The following is a 17,222-nucleotide window of genomic DNA, read 5'->3' as shown; positions in this document are numbered from 1 at the left end:
ATCTGACGTACAAGTACTGATCATGAGTGGACGTGGCAAAGGAGGAAAAGGATTGGGTAAAGGAGGCGCCAAGCGTCACAGGAAGGTGTTGAGAGATAACATCCAGGGTATCACCAAGCCCGCTATTCGTCGTCTTGCTCGTCGAGGTGGTGTCAAACGTATCTCTGGACTGATCTACGAAGAGACCCGTGGTGTATTGAAGGTATTCCTGGAGAATGTCATCCGTGATGCCGTCACCTACACCGAGCATGCCAAGAGGAAGACTGTCACCGCCATGGATGTCGTCTATGCTCTGAAGAGGCAAGGCAGAACTCTGTACGGATTCGGAGGTTAAGCTCAAGATTCTTAAGCTTCATCACACACCGGCCCTTTTCAGGGCCATTTATATCTTACTTTGAGTCACCTCTTTTATTATTGATATGCTTTTGAATGTTTAGCCTAACAATATGGAAGTAAGTGAAAGCATTAAAATTGTCGCATGATCGTTTCATTTACGGTTGTTATCTTTTTCACCGTAGCCTATATTTTGTTAGAATAGCTTACGCGACGTGGAGGCGAGCTGTAACGAGGTTATGGACTGCAGAATATAAATAGGTAACTATTGTTGGTTGCTGTCAGAAAAGCAAGTTGGCGGAAGGGATTCTTCCTCTCAACGCAATCCCCACCGTTGTTTGAAATTGGAAAATAGGATCTGGACCGAGTCTAAGCGGGTCCGGGTTGAACGGCGAGAGCCGTATGTTGTCTGGACTTTCTGCGCAGACGTAAGAATAGTTTGGCGCTAGTTGGTGATTTTCCTTCATTCGATTCTATCTGAATTAAACATTTGACGATTCTTGGCATGTATGTTCCAATATGTAAATAGTTTCGGTACTACTAGCGAAGACGACCCGGTCCGCGCTACCTAGTCGTAAAAGTAAATAAATTATTTCTTTGAACAATGTATATGATTTTTTTACACATCAAATAAAATGTGTGTGATATATTTTAGTTTTTAATCATGTGTGATATATTTTACTAGTTTTTAGACCATCCATAGTAGGTATATATATGTGAGAAAGAAGAAACAATATCCTTAAGATGAAAAGTTGATATCGATGATGAAGATATTTTGGTAACAGTTCATTACGTGTGTAAGAATGTCTGAGCGAGAGAGGAGAGCATATTACAGCATTCCATGAAGGGTTTTGTTTGTTTATTTACACTAAAACCCCACCATCACCACCCTTGTCTTCCAACCTACAACACAACTCATTTGCATACGGGCAAGTCGTTGTATGATCGACTAGCTAGCGCGCACCGGGTCCAGTCTTCGCTAGTAGTACCCAAGAACAAGCACGCACACACAGGAACAACCCATTTAACTCTATCTTTGTTGACAAACTGAAGGATAGCTAAATAATGGTTATACATGAGTGTGTATATTTATGTAAGTACACGTATATGAAAAATAATGGTTACATATCTGAGTGGGATTTTTTCAATCTGGTAGTCAAATCGATTAATTAATTTTTTGTAACTAAACACTTTGGATACTGGTAGAATGTGTCATAGAACAGGATTTACTATTAGTGTTGTTGACAAAAGTTTGTATTTCATGTTAAAGTTGTCATATATGTGACTAGCTGCCATCACAATAAATAAAGACAGTGAGTGTGTTCGTTTTTCAATAGTAGGGTTATAACTTTGGGCAAGCTCTTGAGTTATTAGACTTCATCAGTAAATCATAGTATTAACTTGTTTCCTATATCTTACCAACTAGGTTTTTTTATACTCTTCTCATGCATTTGTAGATGTAAATACTACAAAACCAAAAATATAAACATTTGAAAATAATGTCTTTACATTTTCAAAGTATTAAATATAATAGATGATAAAGTAACTCAATATATCACTTAGCTTATCTCTGATATTTTGAAGTGAAATGAGTAATAAGCAAATATTCTTCTCAGCTCTTTGATAGAATGCTAACAAGCAGTAACTTTACTTAGAATTGAAAGATCTTGAAAATTGTGCTGTTGATTGAAAAAAAATATAATTAAAAGCTTTCCAACCACAATCATCCTATTTTATTTTCTAGGTACTGTGTACTCAGTAGAACATTTTCTAAATGATAGTAGAGTTTGATTTGAGGAAGATTTGGCTGCTATTTCTAAGAAGTGAAGCAACTGTTTGGAAGCCCTTTGTTTCAGCTATTTTGTTGACTTGATTCCTTTATTAGCTATTATCCAATTAAGTCAACTGAAACAAGTAGAATTGTGTACCTTATCGCCAAACAATAGAGTATTGACCATTTAATATGAAATATTGGCAATGAGTATCCTAAAGATTAAAAAAACATCACTTATTAGTCAAATGCATAGTTTCAGTTTTAGGCTATAAAGTGGATGGAGCATAGAGCTACCTCGAGGTAAGACACCAGTAATTTTATAAGTACATTCCTAAATGAGTTGAAAGGCCAATATAGAATAAATGTTCTATATTGAAATGCAACAGCATATTTAAATTCAAACCACAATATTTTTTACTTTTCTCAAATTGACATGGCAAATTTTTTTTTATTAGAATACGAATAAAACAAAAGCATACAATGAAAATCCGGATTAAGGTAATGCTGTACTGAATATTTTAGCTGTGTAATTTTCTGTGCTGTTTTACCATGTTGTGTATTTACTAGTTGTCACTAAACTAAGTTTAGTGACAACTAGTAGATAATCAACACCTTTTGTTATTAAGAGGTATTACCAAGCTGGTATATGATTGTATAAATTCAAGTATATTGGCAGTAGTTTTTGAGGAAAGGAGTAAGTCAATTATATTAACCTTAGTGCACAACTGGTACTTAATTCATCAACTCCAAAAGGATGAAAGGCACTTGGTGGAATTTGGACTCAGAACATAATGACAGATGAAATGCCACTAAGCATTTTGCCTGGTGCAGTAACAATTCTGCTGGCTCTAATAACAAGTGCAAACAATATTCATAAGAGTATTAAAATTTGGATTTATACCTTTGTTTCCTAAGACAACAATGCCCATATACCTTTTATGTGAGAAAACTTACATTAGTGAGGCCATGAAGCCTGGCAAAAGGAAAAGACAAACCCAACAGAGTTCTGATAAGAAAAATAATGATCTTCATTCCAAGTAGAGGTAGGGGCAGGGTTCCACCAAGATTCAGTCCTCAGCCCCCTCCTATTTATCATAGTCCTCCAGGCAATAACAGGAATTCAAGACAGGATGCCCCAGGAGCTCCTCTATGCTGAGTCACTATCAGAAGTAGCGGAGATTAGTATTGAAGGACCTTAGAGTCAACCTAACTAAAACCAAAGTTCTTAAAAGTAGGAAGGCAGACAAACCACAAATCCCTTCAGGTAGATGGTCCAGCATGATCTGTAGAAAAGGCGTAGGTAGAAACTCTATAAGATGTACCTAGTGTAAGCTATGGACACATAAGAGGTGCAGCAATATCAAAGGAAGGCTAATTGGGAAGATAGTATTTGTATATGGCAGATGCTCAGGAGCAATAAACACTGAAAATGTGCAGAAAACAACTTCCGCCACATTCCAGGGAGAAAAACTAGAAGTAGTTGATAGCTTCCGTTACCTAGGTGACTAAGTCAGTAGCGAGGAAGGGTGCACTGAAAGTGTAGCTGCTAGAATAAGAATAGCCTGGGCAAAGTTCAGAGAGCTCTTACCTCTGCTGGTGACAAAGGGCCTCTTGCTCAGAGTAAAAGCTAGACTGTATGACACTTGTGTACAAACAGCCATGCTACATAGCAGTGAAACATGGGCCATGACTGCTGAGGACATGCATAAGCTCGCAAGGAATGAAGACAATATGCTCTGCTGAATGTGTAATGTCAGTGTGCATACTCGACAGAGTGCAAGTACCTTGAAAGAAAAGTTGGACCTAAGAAGAATCAGATGTGGTGTGCAAGAGAGACGACTTCTCTGGTATGGTCATGTGGTGAGAATTGATGAGGATAGCTGTGTGTAAAAGTGGCATGACCTAACGGTTGAGGAAACCTGTGGAAGAGGTAGACCTGGGATGGGGTGGCGAAGCACGACCTTCGAACATTAGGCCTCAACGAGGCAATGACTAGTGACTGAGATCTTTGGAAATATGCTGTGCGTGAGAAGACCCAACAAGCCAAGTGAGATCATAACCCGTGGCCTATGCCAGGGGTGTAACCAGCCCATTTATGCATACTTTTCCTTTGTTGGACACTGAACTCTGATTGCAAAGACTTGTTGAGGCAAGTGAAATCAAATTCAATGACTGGCATCCGTGCTAGTGGAGCGCTAAGAGCACCAGCTGAGCATGATCGTTGCCAGAGCAGCTGACTGGCTTCCGTGACGGTGGCATGTAAAAAGCACCATTCAAGCATGATTGTTACCAACATCACCTTACTGGGACTTGTGCCAGTGGCATGTGAAAAAACATTCGAGCGAGGTCATTGCCAGTGTCACTGGACTGGCTCCTGTGCAAGTGGTACATAAAAAAACACCATTTGTGTGTGGCCGTTGCCAGTACTGCCAGACTGGCCCTCGTGCCGGTGGCACGTAAAAACTCCCACTACACTCTCAGAGTGGTTGGCATTAGGAAGGGCATCCAGCTTTAGAAACTCTGCCAGATCAGATTGCAGTCATCTGGTTCACCAGCCGTCAGTCAAATCATCCAACCCAGGCCAGTATGGAAAGAAGACGTTAAACGACGATGATGATTCTCTTAAGACTCTGAAAGGAAAAAAAAAGGCATTGGAGGGGGCGATACATGCCCTGCGTGCAGATAAATTTTTTCACAAATTATAGTGTGGCTTACAATGCATTGCTTACCCATGCTTTTTTATTGAACTGATTTATAGTATTTATATACCAGTGAAATTAAGAAATCAACTCCTAAATAAATGAAACCCTCAAATCCATCACTGTACACACACACATATGCATATCTATGTTTGAAGATAATCAATCCAAATTTTCATCATTTCAAGCCACACACCCAATGAGTATTTTTGCCAAATTTGGTGAAAATCTGTTGAGCCATTTTCCAGTAATTTTGCAAACACACAAACAGATGCAAAAATGTTTTAAACTAGCAGTACCCATGAAATTCCTATGGCCCATTTTGTGGTACAATGCTGGCCATAAACATTTCCGACTCAGTAAGTTATAATACCCTGTCATTTCCTTCATGGTCCTTTGATCAATTTCCAGCAAATCTAGTTTGTTCTTATTGGTCATGTTCTCTCTTCTAGCCTGTTTTTTTCATTCTGGCTTATGCAAAATATTCTTACCTGACAACTTTCATATTTACCTTGTTTCTTGGTTAACAACTCTCACATTTTTCATATTAGCTTCAGTTACATCATTCCTCATACAACACCTGGCTCTATTTCTAAAATTAATTTATTTCATTTCCTCTCGAATTAATGCTTCACATCATCCCCGATTCACCTCTCTTTATTCCTAATTCTTATGTCTACTCTTTGTCCAATATTATTACCAAATATATAATACCAAGTACTTCTTAAATTATTGCAGCATGGAAGGTGTTTACAAGCCTTTTAAAAACACACAAACCATTAGATTCATTTCAACATTTAAATTTAATTTGTCAAAATATGTTCGTCGCTATGAAACTGCAATCTGTTCACTGACAAAATTTTTGCAAGGAATTTTGTCAGTGAACAGGTCGCAGTTTCAAAGCAAAGAAAATATTTTGACAAATTAAATTTAAATGTTGAAGTGAATCTAATGGATTTTGTGTGTTTTTAAATGGCTTGTAAACACCTTCCCTGCTACAGTTGTTTGGGTTTCAGCACATGATCTCAGATCAGGTCACTTGCTATGCAAGTACATCTCTGTAATTTTTAAATTACTGTATTACTGAAATGTAGTTTGGTGTATAACAGTAGACAATGATCACAGCAAGAATTGAGTAGAGAGAGGTAGATAATATCTGTACCAAGGATATACTGATACATATCTTTTACAAAGAAAGAGCATGATTATTAATATATAGATACTTGGGAAGCTCCATTCCCAGGATATACTGTTAGACATATTTAATGAAGAAATTCAAGAGTACAATCAATAATATTGTTGTAAAAATCCATATTTATAGCATACTGTTAAACATAATTTATGAAGGAGCACAGAACATCTTATTAATGATTTTCTATACATGTTAAATCATCAGGTAAATAGTGAGAGAGAGAAAGTCAAACACTATTGGTACATGTGCACACACATACACACAACAAATTGAGCATGTATGTGTATACAAGTCAGCAGCATTCATTTAATGTTCTCCCTCATTCTATCATCCACATACTTTCACCATAACACTTTAATATAGTCGATAATTTGTTGTTATTAATCTAGCGTTTGGAATATAAATAAACATAAAATTTTGATGGGAGGTTTAATTTTAATCACTTTAAAATCAAGGAATTTGTATCACAGAATTAGAAGTCTCAGATAAGTTACTATCAAAAGAGTTAAAAACTAATTTTGTACTGCTTACTGCTGATGATCACAACATATTTTATATACAGTTTGAAGCAAATTCTTTGATCCTCCAAGAACTATTAAGCAAGACAGTCAGAGTACCAGAAATTGAAATTAAAAAAAAAAAGAGAATCTTATATAAAGACACTTTTCTTTGTTTATTGAATCAGAAATTGATAAAATACGTAAAGAAAAGAAAAATATAAGAAAAGTTCTGTTCCAAAGACATACAGGGATGATGATGAAGATGGTGATGATGATGATTCTTTCTATTATAGGCATAAGGCCTGAAATTTGGGGAGAGGGGACTCATTGATTACATTGACCCTGAAGGGATGAAAGGCAAAGTCAACCTTGGTGTAATTTGAACTCAGAACATAAAGACAGACAAAATCTGCCAGCTCACTACCTTGATGATGATGATAATGATGATGATGATTATAATAATAATAATAATAATAATAATAGTATTAATAATAATAATAACAACAACAACAATTGTGGTTTCAACTGTTGGTACAAGACCAGCAAGTTCAGGAATGGGTTAAATTGATTACATCAACCCCAGTGCTCAACTGGTACTTATTTTATCAACCCTGAAAGGATGAAAGACAAAGTTGGCCTTGGTGGAATTTGAACTCTGACTATTAAGACAGACAACATGCCACTAAGCATTTTACCCATCACGCTAATGATTCTGCCAGCTTGCCACCTTTTCACATTCTAAGTTCAAATTCCGCCAAGGTTGATTTTGGCTTTCATCCTTTCAGGGTCAATAGAATAAGTAGCAGTTGAGTACTGGGGTTAATGTAATCGACTAACCCCTCACCCAAAATTGCTAGCCTTGTGCCAAAATTTGAAAGCATTATTATTATTATCATCATTGAAGATGTTGCACAGGATTCAATATTCAATAATAATAATAATAATGCTTTCAAATCTTGGCACAAGGCCAGCAATTTTTCTGGTAAGGTAGTGGTAAGTCGGGTACATAGACCCCACTCAACTGCTACTTATTCTATCGACCCTAAGAGAATGAAAGCCGAAATCAACCTTGGCAGAATTTGAATTTAGAACATGAAGATGCTGCTAAACATTTTGTCCAGCAAGCTAATGGTTCTATCAGTGCATTGCCTTAATAATGATGATGATGATGATGACAACAACATCGGCACCTACAAATTTGAGGAAGAGACACAATCAATTACATCAAACCCAATTTACTAGTGGTACTTATTATCAGCCCTGGCAGGTTTTTGAACTCAGAATGTAAAGAGGTGACAATGCAATACTCTACTGTATCTGCCACTCCACTGCTTAATTTATAATACAATAAGTAACAAAATATCTTTTATGATAATTATAGTTTGTTAGGCAAATAAAGTTAAGATATTGCCTAAGGACAAAATACAACACCTGCAGCATGTAAAAACTTGGTCTGATACAAGCCAAGCACTTGGGTGGTAAGGATTTTTATATAGGTATGAATATTTTTTTTTAGGGTTAGCAAATGTATTATTAATGACCTTTCCAAAGATATTACTGAGATGTGAAATGGTTTAAAATTAGAATAAAAGAAAAACAATTCCCAAGCTTGATTCACAGAGTTAAGGGAATTGCAAAGAGTACCCAGTAATGTTCAGAGTAAAGTGAAGTGGGTCAGTTCCTATTAGTAACTGAAACTGAGTGCCAACCTGCAATGTGGTGGAAAGACAAAGATCTTGCTACCTCACTGCAATGCTGAAAGTAAAAAAAAAGACAAAATAATAATAATTGTTTCAAATTTTGGCACAAAGCCAGCAGTTTTTGAGAGGAGGGGAAAGTTGATTATATCAAAACCAGTATTTGATTGTTACTTATTTTATTGACCTCAAAAGGATGAAAGGCAAAGTTGACTTCAACAGAATTTGAACTCAGAACATTAAGACGGATGAAATTCCCCTAAGCATTTTATCCAACGAGCTAACAATTCTGCCAGCTCACTGCCTCAATAATAATAATAATAATCTCTTGTTTTACTGGAGATAAGCTGATTTCAATTCAGTTCAATTGTTGTTGTTGTGTATGTGAAAAGAATAGAATAGAATATGGATCATAAAGACATGTTACGTCCTTCGATACTGATTGTGACAGCACGTTGAGTTTTATTTCGCCGTTTCTTTTCTTGGAACTGACGCATTTGAACTTCATATCTTGTGAGAGCTTTCTTTGATGACTTCTGTAAGGATTGAGAAGAGAAAAAAAATGAATTCAATTTATAAATATTGCTCCCAATCTTATCAAAAAATCTTTAAAAACAAGTTTTTCTGAGAATACACATGTTCTGGTTGTTAATTTAAATAATACAGACTTTTATATCTTCACTGTTTTACTGTTTGTCTTTCGATTGTGACAGAACATGAAGTAAGTAATAGAGCATCTCTTTGGTATCATTTGACTGATTTTCAGAGCTCTCAAACACCAGACAAACTATTTTGTAAAATGTTTGAAAACAGCTTGCTAAGCAATAATTGAAGAGGGATAAAAATCTCAGAAAGAGAGGGGACAAATAAAGGAGAGGAAGAAAGTAAAAATGACGAAGGAAAGAGGAAGAAGTTGAACATAAAGAAACACAGCAAAAGGAAAAGATAAATTAAATATAGAGAATGAAAGAGAAGGATAAAGATGCAGAGACAGTATAAAAGAGAAAAATGAAGTAAATGATTGTCTTACCCTCGGGTTTTCATCAACATTCCATTTTGGTCGTACCACATAGTCTTTGTTGGAAGGCATAGGTACACGAGCTCTATAGACCCAGCCCTTCTCACCAGGACGAAGTGCTCTGCAAAGGAAACAACAGGATGTAATATAAGAGAAACTTGAAACTCAATACTCTATGACTGATTGGTTAATATCAAAAAGAAGAATGAACCAAGCTGTAAAATCCTTTCTTTCATTAATTTAAGTAAAATGCCTGGTTTTAACACAAAATACATGTTTAAATCTCTTAACTTGGCAAGAACCTCATAATATCTGTAGAAGAGAAATAAAGCTCTAACTCAAATAAGTAACTGATTCATATAGGATTAAATGTTATATTCAGAGTGACAACAGATAACTTGCAGTGAATTTGAACTCATTATCCATGGATTGCTAGCCCAATATTTTGTGTACTTATACATCATAATATATAAATATTTGTTATTGTTGGAAAGACAGGCTAAAATATTTTGTAAAACAAAATTAAGCTCAAGATTTTCTTTAGTTCAAACAGATGTTAATGTTCAAAAAATTCTTAATAATTTGAAACTTAGTTAGAGAAAGAAAATAGAAAATAGTAGGAATCATTAGCATCTAAAAAAAAAAATTACAATTTCAGGTAATTACAAATTATAAAAAACTTCATGTTCAAAGGAGAGTCTGATCTTTGTTAGCAGGTATGGCGAAAGCAGTGGACACAGTTCAGTCATCACGAATCCTGTCAGTGCCATATAGTCACCACAAGACAACTTTACATAAAGAAAAAGTTACAAAATTTTAATTTTAAACTAATTCTTAATTTCTTGAATCTCCTCTTTTCTTTGTAGGTCACTGACAATTCGTTAGATTTTGGTATTCTTTCCTTCACTAAGATACTTTCTATTTATAAAGAATTTTCTGTGTACATCTTTCAGCACATTAAAACCTACATGCACTATTAATGATACTTCCCTTCTCTCTAAATTAGGCAGTATGAATGTCATAATTTCCAGTTCTTCCCTTGTAGTTCTCATGCTTACTATTATTAGAATTTACTATATACAGTGAAGCAAGTAAACATTATGGTAATTTCATCCCACTTTATTTTGAATTCAGGTTCTAATATCAATAAAACAAAATACTCGTAACATATCAGAGTAAGTGAAACAACTCTATAAACAATACACCTGCAAGTAATGCTACTACATTTGCTGCTTCCTTTGTTTCCAATTCCATTCTGCATATAGCACAAAAAAAATCCTCTTGCTGTTTCACCATAAAAATTGTCAAAATTTGCAGTCCAATGAATGATCAGTAACATCAGGACATGCGTACCCACCCTCCAAGACAGGATATTCTCTTGACTGCCAATTACCAGCCTTTAGCCGTCACTATTGATATCTTAAAAAAAAGATTGAAGTAGTTGTAAACAATCAACTACAAATTTAGCTCCTTCAAAGCCAAATCAATTAGACATCTTTTCTCCAGTAATCTCCTGTTCTTGACAATATTTTCTGTTATCTTACTGAAAACCTTTATCAGAAAAAAGATATTGTATGAAACTATAGGAAATAAAAACAAATCTCTAATCTGAGACTAAAACTATAAATTAAAAATTTTAATGAAAATCAGCTTACTTTTCTTCACTATTTAATGCTTTATCTATGTCTCTCCGGGGTGTCTCTCCACCTTGATCACTGTAATGAAAAGATTTGTTGGGGTCAAGTAATATTAAAACAAGAGAAAACGATAACATCAAGAGAAATGAGTGACAGAATGAAAGAAAGGACAATTATTTTACATTAAAGTAGGTACAATGGTTGTGAGGTTAAGGTGTAGACTATAGACCATAAAACTGAAGATCACATCTTATTACTGCTATTGTATTGTGGCCCTTGATCAATGCACTAAACACTGCTGTGCAAAGGGAGAGAACTCAAAACACTGTGGTTGTGAAGTCTGAGTGTTTAGTGGCAGAAAAGACATCTGGTGGTAAAACATGTATGCCAATGAAAGGCCATTTATATATGAAGGCATAAAAAACTGAATCAGTATAAACAGTACTTAATTTTGGAAATTTTATGATATGTGCATAAAATAAAGAGATAAATGGCGGTGCCCCAGCATGGCAACAGCTCATTAGCTGAAACTAGAAAAATCAAAATCAAAATCAAAGCATTATCATGTAGAATTAGTAGTAATTTTATTTAAACTAGTAATGAAAAGTCTGCAACTAATATATAAACTATACTTTCTAGGTGGGAAGCCAATAACTAACTTGAAGGAAAAATAAAGAGAGAAATGCTAAAATAGAAAGCACACCTAACTCTCCGTTTTTTAGGCAACTGTTGGTAATCTCTTTCTTCTCGATCTTCTTTTGACAACATGCTATAGTCTGATGTTAAGTTGAAAATTGGTCGAGACCATTCATCTGAAATAGACATATTCAGTTTTTAACTTCCAAAGTCATTAAATACAACAAAAAATGCAAACATTTTACAAATTATATTTTTCAGATCAGGCAAATGGATAGATATGTTAGAAAGATGCCAGCTAAATCAAATCTTACCACTACTGACATACCACCTAAGTCCTCTTAACTTTTTTTGAGAGCAGTTTACTTCAGAGTAACTTAGTACCACAGGCACAAAGTTGTGGGAAAGCAACTTACTAGAGGTTCATTGGCTTGCAAATCATATCATATACTTAGAGATGAGAAAAAAAAATGACAGTTAATCCTCTAAACAATCATGTTACTTTGACCAGTGGAACATCATTAACTGACTATGTATTAGCTGTAATGGTGAGATTAAATCCTATTCATATGGGTTACAACAAAGATAACCTTCTGGAGTACTATCATATAAGATATGCCTAAATATGACTCCTACAAACCTTTCAATGATTACTCTCAAAACAGTTTTAAATAATATGCATTTATATGTTTTACGCTAGTAGCCACAATAGCTATTAGTTATTGGATACTGTTGTACCTCTCTGTACTGGAATAGTAATACACTAATTTCTGTCTTACTACCGCTAGTTCCACAAGACACCAACTAAAATTGTCAACCCTTGGCCCTCTCTTGACAACTATCTACTCGTCTATAATAGCTGTCTCCAACACTTTTTACCAGGAGGGGTATACAGTTTCACTATACAACATCATCGTATTTCAATTTCCTTCACTTTTCAATGATTAGCAGATGAATGACTATTTTTTGATACAGACACAACATAGGCTATGCTTTCAGGTTTTTTTTGGATCAAGTTTTCTGAAATAACCCCATAAGTTTGCCATTAATTCCATGAAATATTCATGGGTCCCACTAGTTATCATAAAATTACTTAGTGATTTCAATTCTTCATTACCCAACAGTTAACTCAGAAAATAGAAATAACTTACTCATGGTTATGCCATCCTGTATATGAAAATGCATTTGACTGAGAAAGAAGACTAACATTTAATTCATATATAGGTTTAAACTTCTGCTAAAAAAGTGAGTGTTACACATAAATACTGTAACCTGAACAGGACACAGGCTAATTAGTCTCTACCAGGATTTGTACTCATACATTTAGAATATCAATATCTTACAACAAATTTGACACTTGTAGCATGTATTTTCTCTAGTCACAGAACTGTGGTTAATAATAAAGCTTTACATGCCATTTCACAAACTTTATTGTACATATATATATATAAGTAATAAATAAGAGTTTACATACTTATTAGTTTTCCAGCACAGATTTTATTTCCTCGGGTTTCTTTAGGATGTTTATATAAATACATTACTGCTTTTCCTATACCACTGCTCTTTAAGCTATCTGTTCCAATTGGTGGAAACTAACAACAAATAAAAATCATATTTATTTTCACGAGAGCATTCCAAATATAAAATTACAATAATCTTTTTCTCAACAGAACAAATTTGAAGATGAGTGAATTCAATTGCCTAGAAAAACTTGACTAGTACTTACTCTATCATCCCTAGATGAATAAAGAGCTAAGTTGAACATGTGAACATGGAGGAATTTGATATCATGATATACTAAGATAAAATAAAATATTTTAGCATGCTACCATTAAAAATGATTTCTTTTTATAGTAATAATGATTTCTAACATTGGAGCAAGACCACACATTTTGGAAGAGGATATAGTCAATGATTAAACCAACCAGGGAATTATCTACATGATTGAACTCAGAATGTAGGCTGATATAGCTAAATAGTTCATAGCAATTAATCAAGTGTTTACCATTTGTGGCATGCACCACCATTTTGGTAATAGTGATAACAATAGCATCATAATTAATAATGATGTTATCAATGATGATTGTCATGTATCCTAACTTCTATGAGTGGTTCCATTTTCCAAGCTGCCTTAATCTTGCTACATTTTGTATATTATAATATTGAGTGATAAAATGTGAACCCCCACTAAGAAACAAAAAGAAGACATAGTGGATGCAGTCATTGAAGGAAGAATGATGGCAATATCCTGATTGAAACATTGGTTTCAACACGATAAAACTTAAGTAAGTACTGTAACACCAGTCAAACATAAGTGATGCTTTGATATGGCTAAATCTAGTAGCAACTTATGAAGAAGAAAAAAGTGCAAAGAAAATGTACAAACAACCAAAAGTAAATTGTTTGTTTCCAGCTGTTATGTTGAACATAACATTCCCTTTACAAAAGTTGATAATCTTCAACAGATATCTGTAAGATACAAAAGTTTTCTGACATAATTGATGAAAGTATAGACATTTCAGTTACCCAAATTTTTGCTTTAGTTATGAGATACTTTGATTTGAAAAAGCAGAATATCACAAGCTCTTGGTCTTTATAATGCTGTGAAATATACCTTGCATGAAAGAAATATTCTTATAGAAAAAAAAAACTGAATTTGAAATAATAGGTATTCTTTCTTGTTGGGCACCAAACATAGGTTCCTGAAAATATTGAAAGATGGTGTACCTTTTGCTTTTAATATAGGATATTTGTCCTTCTTTCATTTTTTGAGTTGCCCCCATGTATAGATATTTTCATAAAATATTTAACATCTTACTTTTCTTGCAGCAGCAAGAGCAATTGGATTTCACACTTATTCAAGAAAAGAAGTTATTGTGACCCCTTTCCATAAGAAATATCTGAACTTGCACAAACAAGGTTGTTTTCCTGACAAATAATCATTACAGTGATATTAGAACAATGTGATGCTTTACTTCATTATTTCTGAACTGAAACAAAAGTTGACAAGTCAAAGTTCATGGTACCAGGAGAATTTGTAAGGCATTAACCTATCCTTTTATAAGTCAAATATAAAACCAGCTTGGTGCCTGGTGTGAGTAAGACTACTGGAAACTGTAATACAAAAGGGGCTTAAAAGAACAACTATATTACATTGTCTATCATGTGGATAAACAAGGGACACATTTGGATCTTAGGTAAAGGGTTCTGTTAAAAAAAATATATATATTGCAATCTCCATTCCATGCGAGTACAACCAACATTAAGCTTGTAATTTGTTCTTGGTAGTGTGAGATGAGAGCACAAAGGATGCATATTTCAGCACTCTGAAACAGATCCAAGATGGAACAACCATCAAGGATTGGGTACGTTACGACCCTCACAATAAAGAGCAAGAACTAATGGAGGAGGCCAAATTCTATCAACTAGATATGGCTTGTGTCTCCTGCACACAATTCCATGGTTCTGGTTTTGCAGATTTGGATAGAGGGTGAAAACTCCATTACTCATGTGTGGTGCCAACTATGTCTGCACAGGCAAATGCAGGGATACTTACAAATCCCAAAGTCTCTGGCTGTCAGATTTTAAGGAATGGATCCCACTAGGTGGGAGAGTTTGCCTCCGGAAGCTTACACTGAAGGAAGGCTCACAGTGGATGTTGCAAGTATATGCACCAAACAGCAAGCCAAATACAAATCCTTCTTTAATGAGGTCCCTGCAGCTTTAGATGTAGTTAAAACTGAATCATTTTTCCTACAAGGAGACCTCAATGCACATGCTGACACTGATCACTGGATGTAGAAAGGAGTGATTGTGAGGAATGGCAATCCTGAACCCTGAATAATTTCAATTAGAGCTTTTTATGTTCCCTATGGAAAAAAGGAATGAGTCCAAGGGCAGTAGCAAAAGAAATTAATGATGTAGAAGGCCCAGGAACTTTCAATGAATATGTGGTACAAAACTGGTTCAAATGAATCAAGGAAGGTGACACCAGCCTTGAAGACAAACCAAAACCAGGGAGATTTTTTGTTGTGCAAAATAAGGCCTTGCTTGAAATAGTAGAACAACAACCAAGCACAAGCACTTGTACATTGCTGGCAGAATTTGGTTCTTCACAAAGCACTAGTAATTGACACCTCTATAAGTTTGGCCTTGTGAACAGACACTGTCAAGAAGCTCCTCATGAACTGACCGATGACCAGGTAAATTCTCAAGATGCCTGTTTTTGACATTGAATTGTAATTGAGAATGAAAACTGGATCTATTTTCATAATCCTAATGAAAGAAATACATGGATTTATTCTGGCCAGGCTTCAGAACCTGTTGTCAATAAAGGGCAATTTGCTGAGTGTTAGGTGAAATTTCAAGGGGGTATTGCACATTAAGTTTGTCCCATATGGTCAACAATTGGAGTGAACTATGCCTTGGGAGGAGAGGATGGAGAAGGTACAAGAGAAGAGGAGAACCAAATATTAGTAGTTGCTGCAGGACTTCTGCAAGAATGGATGGAGAACGAGATGTTTGCCTGTGGGAGTTGGCAGTCAAGGGCTTGCCATGAAGAACAATGTAAAGGCTGCTGAAAAGAGGTGATTGGTGGTGACAGATCTACAATTCCACCAGGATACAGTCCTAGGGTTGACCAACCTATGTTGGATTGCCTGGATGGGGGTGTTTGATGTAAGACTAAAAACACAGACTGACTTCAGAGCACAACACTGACAATGTGTCCAAGCAGTGAATCTGTGGGTGTTGAACAAAAAGTACATACACAAGATATTTACAATCATCCAATTAAAAAGAAGTAATATAGAACAAAAAAATTACCTCTATTAAAATTCTTAAGAAATTTTCTCTAATGGATAAATGAGGTAAACTCCGATCAGGTAGTGGAGCCAACCATTCCTAGAAAAAAATCAAAAGTAAAATTAGAATATGAATAGTTGTCCATAAACTGTAGTTTGCTAACATATTACAGTATTGATAATCTAATTATCAAGCAGAGTTAACTTGGATACTTGGATATCAATATAGAATAACGAATTCAAATATCATCACTATCACTTTGTTGAACATTAACTAATATTCTCTGCTTCCCTTGCTTCCAACAATTGTAATCAGCTAGAAAAATATTTCTCAAATATTCAAATTTCCAAAACAAGAATTGTTATGTAACAAGTAGTGTGTCATGTGAAAGTTTCAAATTAACACATAACAGAATGGTAAAATGCAACAACTCAAAGAATAATGCAAGAAAGAAATCCAAAAGTACTTACTGTCATAGCACTCAAAATACCACAATCAAGGAAGGCAATATGGAGATCAGTTCTGGATAGAAAATAAACAAAATAAGTACAAAAAATTGAAATCAAATTTAGAATAGATTCTATCTGGATATTTTTTTATTATTTTTTATTCTTTAATATCATCATTACTGAACTAATTACTGGCTTATGGGTTATAAGTTTATATATTTTTTTTGTATCTGCAAAATAGAGGTATTCAATTACACTGATTAAAAGGAAATTTGGTTTTTGTGCCTATCCTCACCTATGGTCATGAATGTTGGGTAATGACCAAAAGAGTACAATCAAAAATAAAAGTCACGAGGACCCAAAACTGATGAAAGTACAGAATATCCAGTCTGTAGAGCCTCCATTAATGACAACAGTTATAACATCATCAATCCAAAGGACACAGTGGATAACTGAACTCATTAGAAAAGATGACCACATAGTC

General features: G+C 34.8%; 2 protein-coding genes across 2 annotated transcripts in view; one reads left to right on the top strand and one right to left on the bottom strand.

The window, feature by feature from the left end:
• Positions 1-16: 16 nt before the first annotated feature.
• Positions 17-13,272, top strand: LOC115215396 (histone H4). Its single transcript, XM_029784553.2, has 2 exons — positions 17-329; positions 13,157-13,272. The coding sequence occupies exons 1-2, from the start codon at positions 23-25 to the stop codon at positions 13,165-13,167; spliced, it is 318 nt and encodes a 105-aa protein (XP_029640413.2). The 5' UTR covers positions 17-22; the 3' UTR covers positions 13,168-13,272.
• Positions 8,400-17,222, bottom strand: part of LOC115215733 (IWS1-like protein) — a 41,848-nt gene continuing 33,025 nt past the window's right edge. Inside the window, exons 10-16 of the mRNA XM_029785024.2 lie at positions 16,760-16,811; positions 16,311-16,388; positions 12,961-13,078; positions 11,554-11,662; positions 10,869-10,928; positions 9,226-9,334; positions 8,400-8,731 (exon numbers count right to left, since the gene is read on the bottom strand). Coding sequence (XP_029640884.1) covers positions 8,606-8,731; positions 9,226-9,334; positions 10,869-10,928; positions 11,554-11,662; positions 12,961-13,078; positions 16,311-16,388; positions 16,760-16,811 — 652 coding nt within the window. The 3' untranslated portion in view covers positions 8,400-8,605. The remainder of the gene's footprint in view (positions 8,732-9,225; positions 9,335-10,868; positions 10,929-11,553; positions 11,663-12,960; positions 13,079-16,310; positions 16,389-16,759; positions 16,812-17,222) is intronic.

Source organism: Octopus sinensis, linkage group LG9 (genome assembly GCF_006345805.1).
Source record: "Octopus sinensis linkage group LG9, ASM634580v1, whole genome shotgun sequence".
NCBI lineage: Eukaryota > Metazoa > Mollusca > Cephalopoda > Octopoda > Octopodidae > Octopus > Octopus sinensis.
This window is presented reverse-complemented; position numbering and strand designations above follow the sequence as displayed.

Excerpts from the sequence above, each read along its gene's own strand:
- LOC115215396 (XM_029784553.2), top strand. The coding sequence starts at position 23 with ATGAGTGGACGTGGCAAAGGAGGAAAAGGATTGGGTAAAGGAGGCGCC.